The sequence below is a fragment of the Ahaetulla prasina genome, chromosome 1 (assembly GCF_028640845.1).
Source record: "Ahaetulla prasina isolate Xishuangbanna chromosome 1, ASM2864084v1, whole genome shotgun sequence".
Taxonomy (NCBI): domain Eukaryota; kingdom Metazoa; phylum Chordata; class Lepidosauria; order Squamata; family Colubridae; genus Ahaetulla; species Ahaetulla prasina.
Window position 1 is genome coordinate 365,352,107 of NC_080539.1, and position 9,447 is coordinate 365,361,553.

General features: G+C 40.0%; 1 protein-coding gene across 3 annotated transcripts in view; it reads left to right on the forward strand.

Moving 5' to 3' along the window:
- Window positions 1-4,471, forward strand: part of SUGP2 (SURP and G-patch domain containing 2) — a 43,709-nt gene extending 39,238 nt beyond the window's left edge. Inside the window, exons 10-11 of one of the 3 annotated variants that reach the window (XM_058163447.1) lie at window positions 1,484-1,601; window positions 1,822-4,471. In XM_058163447.1, the coding sequence (XP_058019430.1) occupies window positions 1,484-1,601 (118 nt within the window). In that variant the 3' untranslated portion in view covers window positions 1,822-4,471. Of the gene's footprint in view, window positions 1-1,483 lie in introns of all 3 variants that reach the window. The other 2 variants (XM_058163446.1, XM_058163448.1) reach the window with 2 other exon arrangements.
- The last annotated feature ends 4,976 nt before the right edge of the window (window positions 4,472-9,447 follow it).

Here is a 9,447-nt window from a genome sequence, read left to right on the forward strand (position 1 = left end):
CTGAATGTAAATCACGTGACTATGGGGATGCTGCGATGGTCATAAGTCGCTTTTTTCAGTGCCATTGTAACTTCGAACGGTCACTAAGTGAACTGTTTTACGTCAAGGCTACCTGTATTTATCATATTTTGGAACACAGGGAACTCTGGGCAGTGTATAATATAAAAATATCTCTGGATTGATAAAATCTCTACATTTGGCCCAGAAAATGCCACTGGGAATTCTTAATAAGAATACAACACTTACATCTTCCTGCTTCCTTCCCATCAATTATGATAGGCTCCCCCTGTTGAAAGGTGCCTTATTAGATACATGGTTGATTAATATTCGATGACAGAGCCAAAACGGATCCAAATGATTTTTCCATATCAGGGTAATTAATATAAAAACCTTGAATCTTCCTTCTACAAGTTTGCTGTTTCTTTCATCATGATCTACACATTTGGAAATATTGTTCTAAGAGGAAAGTTAATCTCAAGGGTATTGAGGAAACCCTTGCTCTTTATATCACTTTTATATCTCAACCAATTGGACTTTGGTCTTCTCTTCTCCTTCTTTATAGTTTATATATTCTGCATGTAACTCGGAACAATTTTTTTCCAAGTTGCAAACCTGAAAAAAGCATCGCATCCAAAATCTTTTGCCAAAGTTCATATACTGCTTCATAAAAACAGGCATTCAGCGAATTGCTTTGCACCAGAGACTTTAACAGAAAAGAGCATTTGCTGCTCTTTTTGGAGAAGCCGGAAGAATAAAAGGAAAATGAAGAGAGCATATTGCTGATCATCGTTAAGAGTTGGCTACGTCTTTGAGGTCCATTATTTTCAATGGTAGAAGACCTTTAATTCCACTGAGTGACACCCATGGAAACAAGCTGGGAAGGCCATTCCTTTTTCCTGGACTTCGTGGCAGCTCCTTCTGTTTTTGTAACTGAATATCTTTTGTTTGCTTGGTAGCGGATAAGTGGTTGGTTTAGACCTTAGGAAGAGCCGCCAAGTTTTAATCCCTGTTTGATCATGAAATTTACTGGAGGGATTCTCTTAGCTTCTTCTTTTTTGCTAAACCTTCCTTGAGAATCTTATTCATGTCACTCAGCTCCTTGGGGAGAAAGAACAGGACAGGAGATTATTTTTCTGGGAACAAAAGTCTTACAGATTAGCAATTTGGGATGGTGCTTAACTAGTGGAAATTAATGCCTTCTAACAGGTCTTCTAAATAGCTATAGCAGGTTTAGTTCCTTTGGGAAGGTGATCAGGTACTTTTTGCAAGCCTCTGAAATTTTACACTGCAGCCGATTTTAGGCTTCCAATTACTCACAGATCAACAACTTCAAACTTGATTATCTTTTTGAAAGTTTGGCAAGTAGATTTCTCCCCCCACAACACACGCACACTTTATTCATCCTGCACTTTGTCATTGGAGCGGACAGTAGGAAATTGAGATATCTCCATGTTTACTTTAATTTTTTTTTTGCCTCCCATAGGGGCTCTACCTCGGCAGGGGAGGGCTTGGGTGTTGCAGGGAAGAACAAAGAGGATACCTTTGCTACGTTCCGTCAGAGAATGATCCAGATGTACTATATGAAAAGAGCCAATAAATAGGTAGGTGTGTCAAACGGAGCCAGTTGTTTTCATTTTAAATTGTTGCAAGAGTAAAAAAAAAAAATCCACAGAGATTCTCTACTTTTCACATTGTTGGTTCGTATTGAAAATCCAGAGTGACATTACTGATATTATATTCTGATGGCTAGGATGCCTTTATTGCTGTTTGGTCTTGCAAGGAATTGATTTCAGTTTTGGATCTTTCCCGGTTCCCTCCCAGCATGCAAAACGCTGTCAAATTAAACATCTCCAGTATCCTCAGAGAAGATACCTGGTCTTCAGAAGCAGAAGCAGTCCTCCTTTTCATCAAAAATCACCTATGGCTTAGCAACAATTTATAACGATCTCCCCAATCAAATCCCCTTCAAACGTTTGAAGCTGTAATTCCTAGCAACCTCAATCGGCATAGATAATAATGTCCACGCTGGCTAATTTATGCTCAGGATTGTGGGCCAGTACTTCCTGTTGGGACCTAATAGAAGAAGCCCACTATATTTATTTTGAACAAGGTAGACTGAATTAAACCTTGTCCAAATAGATGAAATTCCTCCATTTTTCCCCCTCAAGGTTAGCATGACAATTTAATATTTTTTTAATATGAACTCCTGGTATGCATCGCCTCTGGGAGTAAAATTAAATTTGGCAAATTCTGCTGTTTTCATCAATTTTGGGGTCTGGGAAGTTGTTTATGAAAAATTCAGCAGCAGACCAAACCATTATCTTAACATAAATTCCATTTTGGGAATCTTTACCAACAATCAATGTCTCAGGCCTCCTCCCCAAATGTGTGCAGTATTTAAGCCAGCCTGAATGTCTCTTGTTTACATTCTTGGATTGTCTTTTTTTAACTTCCATGATGGTACCTGGATATTCTCAGGAAGCGTTCCATGTATGTTAGGAGATAAAGCTGTTTGGAATTTGCATGTCTATTTTATATCCTGTTAAATAAATGTGATTACAGTTTGTGGAAGGTGGCGATTGGACCTCTTCAAGATAACATCTCTTTTTTCCATGAATCTACCAGCCATAAATATGACAAAGACTTGACATTAATCAAATAACTTCTTGTACCATAAAGACTCTTATGTGTAAAATCCAGCTTAAAAACTGATTATCCACAGCATCCTGATTAGAATTTAGAATTCTTGCAGATTAATCATACCTCTTAATTCATATCACCTGGAGTTCCAGGTAGCATGTTTGCCATCAAATTTGTCCAGTCTTTCAGTTTTTCTATGATTGTCTCCAGAAGATGTCTTCATCTTGTTGGTATTACCTTTTTGTTTGTTTGTTTGTTTTACAATTCTCACAGCCATGGAAATTTCTTTTCCCCACCACATTCCATTTTGGGGTGGGGTTTGAAATACGCATGCTTCCCCACACCTGTTTTCATTTTTTTAAAAAACTTGTGATAGCCTATATTGCAGTACCTTGTTTGGTATTCTCCTAGCTGCTTTCTTGAGACCAGCTTTAGAGCTCCAGGAAATGCCAAATAAAATCATGGCACAGAATAAAAGCTTTGAAGATCATGCTAGCCAGCAACTAATGAATGACCTATTCCATCACTTTCTAAGATGTTCAGAAGCCATTGATACAAACCAGCTGCTTCGCTGCTCGAATCAAAAGATTTGCAAGTACATTTGAATTCTTGAAGAATTCTAAATAATTCCCATTCTTCAGGCTTTTGGGATCCAATCCTATCAAATGGACACTGCCTTGAAGCCTAGACATCATCCTGATATCTCTTTTCTGTTCTAGCTCCTTATTTTTAGGGCTGTTGGTTTCTCTTTCCTGTACATAGCAGATCATTGCCTATGTTTGCCTGCTATCAAAACAACTAGTTTGATCTGTAAGCTTGAAATACTCTAGATGTGCAACTTCCATTGGGTTAAACCATCATATTTTTTTTTAAATTGCGTTTTGTTTAATGGTCAACTTCCCTATTCTTTCAAGTTGCTTAGAAGCATTTTCTCTCTCAACTTCAGAATTTGCCACCATTGAGATGAATTTACACTCTGGGGGAGGGCACTTTCTCAATCCAGTTTTTCTGTGCCCTTTGTGGGCCAAAACTGAGCTGTCATTTCTTGGGGGGGCATCAACTGAAGGCTTTATAAAATCTTCAGACGGGGAAATGATGGTTTCTTTGAACTCGGTTATTATGGGGGTGACCCTGCTGATTTCAGCTTGCTTCAGAGCTGCCCAAGTATATAATGAACGCTTGAACATTTTAAAATATGAACTCTCTTGCCTGGGGTGGCGACAAAGAGGAAAATGTTTACCTCCAACCCTCCCAGATTATTGCCATTCTAATCAGTCTTCCTTGTATGAAGATTTGATATGGGACAAAAACAATACAGCAGCAGCACTCGTGCTTTTAAAGTGTTGCTTTTCAATCGATCCTATGTTGGACATTTGGGTTTCTTACAAAGCTTTGTGGTTTTTGTTTGTTGGTCTGTTTTCAAACCTGCTTTTTAGCAGGCAACGTCTACCAGCAAAACACTTGAATGCATTTGCAAAAAAAATAAAAACGGTTTTAAAAAATCCAGTTTCGATCTGTGTCAGTTCACTACCTTTTCTATTATTCTAGTTTTCCAGGCTCTCTGATACGAAGATCAGAAGCATCCAAGAACCTTTTTCACTCCCGTCACTCGGGTGTGTCTCTCTTCTGTGTCAATTTTGGTTTGGAATGTTGCATTTTTGAAGTCCTCAGTCAGATATATTTTTTTCCTTTCTTCTTTGTGAAACTTATCAGTATTGACCGGTAATGAATAGCAAATTGTTAGCCAACGATTGATCTTAACATTTCTTTTTAAATATCTTAATGGCATGTAATCCTTTTATCAAGGTCTACAATAAAAAAATAATCAGTAGAAAAAGCCAGCTTTGTTTCAATTCTTGCGTCTTGATTTATTCTACAAATATGGGATAGTTACTGCAAATGCCGTATTTTTTGGAATATAAGACACTCTGGAATATAAGATTCACCTTAGTTTTTTGGGGGGGCAGGGGGGGGGAATAAGAGGGGGAAAAATCTGCCAGTATTCATCTGGCTAGTGTCCTGTCAGTGTGTGAGACTGTTTGGAAACTGAAACAGTATTTGCTGTGTGAACAATAAGGAAGGAGACAGCAAGGAGCCTGGGTGTGGCTTAGGTCAATTGTTCTAAAGCTTCATGCTGTGCTGATCACTGAAACTGAAACTCCTCTCCTCTGCTTGTGTTTTGCTTGCTGCTACAAATTCTGACAGTCCTTGCAGCAAATAGCAAACATCCAGGTCAGCTTCAGCACATTATTGCAGCCTGATTCAGCACAAGCTGCTGATTGGCCGGTGGATCGGTCTCCCAGAATATCCCCAATCAGCTGTTCCAGGCTGCAGGGATTGCCATAGACCAGTGATGGCTAACCTTTTTGCCATCGTATGCCAGGAGGGGGTACAGGGGGGTCATGTGGGTGTGTGCCTACACCCATAATTCTATGGTCCCACTGGAAGTTGGCAAACGGGCCATTTTCAGCCTCCAGAGGGCTTCCGGGGGATGGGGAAAGCCGTTTTTGCCCTCCCCAGACTCCTAGAGAGGCTCTGGAGCCAGGTGAGAGAGAAAAACGGGCCTTCCCCACCACCACCCTAAGGCCCTCCAGAGGCAGGAAACAGCCTGTTGCTCTACTTCTGGTGGGCCCAGAAGGCCCAAAAATCAAGCGCGCGCTGGAGCTGAGCTTGCATACCCACTGATATGGCTAGAGGTGGCACGTGTGCCATAGGTTCAACATCACGGCCATAGACCATGCCTCTTCCGTGCCTCGCGTTTTTGGCTACATTTAGTGTATAAGATGCACTCAAATTTTCACTCTCTTTTAGGGGGGGAAAAGTGTGTGAAAAATACTGTAAGTGCTTTTCTTATGAAGGGAAGGTATGTTTGGGGATAAAGTGGGTCACATTTACTATTTAAGAAGACAGAGCAGCAAAAAGATGTATCTGGTAGGGTTTCTTAGATGAAGCCGATCTGACCTTGTATGGTACCAAGGATGTCTTTCAAGAGCATGTCTCAGATCCTTCTCCCAGAGAAAGACTATACTAATCATGCAGCTTTTCTTCCTTTCTGGATATCTATTTGAGACTTAGCTCATGCTCTATTAATATTGATAGTAGCTAGACAAATAGATTGAGTAATTCACACTTGTGTGGCTTTCCTCAAAAAAACTCACATTTATTACTTTGATGGATTAGTTCATAAAGTTTCTTAGAGAACCGGTTAGCACAACCAATCTTATAAATGCCATGCATAGGAGGCAGATGATTAAATGCAGTAATTAATGACACCGGAGGACTAGATTTGTAAACATGCGTGGTACACTCGTATATCACTGCCGCTGCTAGAGGCTGCTCCAATTGTATCTAGTGGGCTGGGGGTGCAGCGAACAACCTGAACAGCTCGGTCCTTAAACTCAATAACGCACTACATTATCTGGGTGCTTAATTTGTGACTCGGTGTCAACTGGGTTAATCCTAACTGTGGTTAAGCACATTCATCTCACATACAACTAGCATGCTAAGTGGCTCAAGGTGACTTCTTAGGGGATCATCCGAACTTGGAGCTTGGTTTTTTTCCTCTTGCAACATGATGACCATATATAGATTAATAGGGTTGTAAGAATAAGACAAAAGACGTATAGCAGAAGCATGGAGATGTTATATATTCCTATCTTGACCACTGCCTTTTATGTTCTTGTTTTGGGCCTTTCTATGAAATACTGCTCTCCTAGATTAAAGGCTGCTGAGACAAGCTAAGATTTATGTGCTTAATCGGAGTCACCTTGGAACAGAGTGTTCACTTGTGTGTTTTAAATTCAGCATATCCAGCTCTTCTACTGCATTATATGTGCCATCTGATACACATTAGAACTGACTGCAGCAGGTTGCTAGAGGTACAGGTGCACAATGTTTTAGAACCAATGGGCTTCCAATCAAGGAAAAAAGACAGAAATTGCCACATTCTCTTAAACAATTCTCTTTTAAAAGTGGAACAAATTCCTTAATTATTGATAACATGACTTTGGTTTCTTAAATGGTCTTCTGAACAAAATTACTTTTCCAATGTACAGTATGTATATCGTGCAAGGTGAAATTTTGAAAATGGGCCTTAGAATTGCCTGGCTTAATACTGGAACTTGCTCATGACGTACAACAGTAAGTCTTAGAACTGTGGGTTCCAAGGGTGACGTGACCTAATCTAAGCTCCCAGAAGGTAGCCATCAAGGGACCATCCTCCACATCTTCATCATCTGCATCAGAACCTCTTCCAGGTTAGTGGTCAATTTTTCAAACTGATTTCACTTTCTACATCTTTCAGTTACTTCTGCTGTGGAAACTCAGAACATGTGGGGGGAAAAGACGAAGAAGTATTGGATATAGCAATAGCATTTATTCTATTCTGCTTCATAGTGCTTTTCAACCCTCTCTAAGCGGTTTACAGAGTCAGCATATGGCCCCCGACAATCTGGGTCTTCATTTTACCCATCTCGGAAGGATGAAAGGCTGAGTCGACCTTGAGCCTGGTGAGATTCAAACTGCCAAACTGCAGGCAGCCGGTGGTCAGCGGTACTGCACTCTAACCACTGCGCCATCCAGGCTCATATGTACACAGCCTGGTGTTATTTGTAGAAATAATAAAGGTAGGGAATGAATGAATGAATGTTTCCTGTCAATCGGTTCTTCTGCGTAAGAGGGGCAGATACCTTTGTGGGTTCAGTCAATAGGAACAAGATGGACCCTATAAATATCATATTTTGACCAAAGACAAGTAACAAACATTTCAAATCCAAAGAGCTGCTGCTTTCCCAAATATTCAGACAGTTGAAAAATCAATAATTGCTTGACTTGTTATATACATTCAGAAGAAGTTGTTATATGTGGATGAACCATGACTGATCTTGGTGGTTCACCTCAAAAAGCCCAATTGATGCAGTCCAACGAGACATGAATCTGAATTCCTCCTAACGCAGGTGAAATGTAATGAGCCTTTGTGTTGCAGCGGTTAGAATGCAGTATTGCAGGCTAACTGCCCACAGCTTGGAGTTTGATCCTGATGGGCTTGAGGTTAATTCAGCCTTCCATCCTTCCGAGGTCGATAAAATGAAGACCCAGATGTTGGGAGCGATATGACGACACTGTAAGCTGTCTAGAGCAGGGGTCTCCAACCTTGGCAGCTTTAAGACTTGTGGACTTCAACTCCCAGAATTCCTCAGCCAGCTATGGAGCAGTATAAAAATCTAAGTGCTGTTGTTATGCAATGATAAAGGTCCATTTAGTTCTATACTTTCCCTGAGAACCATCACTCTTCAAGCCCAACCCATCTCACAGGGCAGCGGTTGTAGGGAAAATACAAAGAGCACTACTGTATATACCGGATTTTGTGTTAAATCGAAATAAAGCTAAGATATAAGTCAAACAAATAAGCACAGCATTCCATTCATGTTCCCCAACAAATGAAATTCAGAGATGGCGATACTGTTCAACTAGTCTATCGTTGCTGTGATGTCACTGGTTCTATTTTGAAATGTCTGAATTGTGACAATCTTGTTGCCATAATGGGCTCCATAGCAATTTCATACCCTTTTGAAGGATGTTTTTTCTTGAGTTGACCTCTTTCAGGTGGCCCCATGGGGTTCCACCTGGGCTGGTTGACTGTTGACAACCTGCAGAATTCTATAAATCACTGAGAACTGTCGCTCCAGCAGAAGACATGGGAGAGAAGGTCTACCCCTGCCTTGGGTGCTCAAATCACATTTGCACACCGTATTCCTTGAGGGGTGGCAGTGAAGACGGGGTAGGACCACATCCTGCTCTGATTCAGGCAGAAGATACCTATATGGATACCTCTGATTCAGGCAGAAGATACCTATACGGTTCATAGTCCTCTTCCCCCATTTACCTTTCTAGTTGAATATCAAATTCTTCTAGCTAGATAGAAAATATCTCCTAGTATGGGGGAAAGTTTCAAAATGGGGATATGAGAACATAGAATAATAAGGTTGGAAGGGACCTTGGAGGTCTTCTAGTCCAACCTTCTGCTCAATTGTTTTTTTTTTTATTTATTTCTTTTTGTCACAACAGTATACACAAACAATTGTCATAGATAAAACAACGTATTTTGAAGAAAATATATACATATATGTAAAAAAATATGCATCAACTATATCAATTTGATATGATAAAGGGAACAATAGGACAGGAACGGTAGGCACTTTTGTGCTCTTATGCACGCCCCTTATAGCCCTCTTAGGAATGGGGTGAGGTCAATAGTAGACAGTTTTTGGTTGAAGATTTTGGGTTTTTGAGTAGAGACTATGGAGTCAGGTAATGAGTTCCAAGCATTAACAACTCTGTTACAGAAGTCATATTTTCTGCAATCAAGTTTGAAGCTTTTGACATTTAGCTTGAATCTATTTTTTGCTCTTGTAATATTGCGATTGAAGCTGAAGTAGTCTTTTATAGGAAGAATATTGCAATAGATGATTTTGTGTGTTAAACACAGGTCATGTCGAAGTCGACGGAGTTGTAAGTTTTCTAATCCCAGTATTTCAAGTCTGTTGGTATAAGGTATTTTGTTGTTTTCGGAGGAGCGAAGAACTCTTCTAGTAAAATATTTCTGGACTCTTTCTATTGTATTTATGTTAGAGATGTGGTATGGGTTCCAGACGGATGAGCTGTATTCAAGAATAGGTCTGGCAAATGTTTTGTATGCTCTGGTTAGTAGTGTATTTAGAAAAGAAGCTGCATAAAATTAGGTTTACAACTCTTAGGGCTTTTTTCGCTATGTAGTTGCAGTGGGCTTTGGCATTAAGATCATTTGAT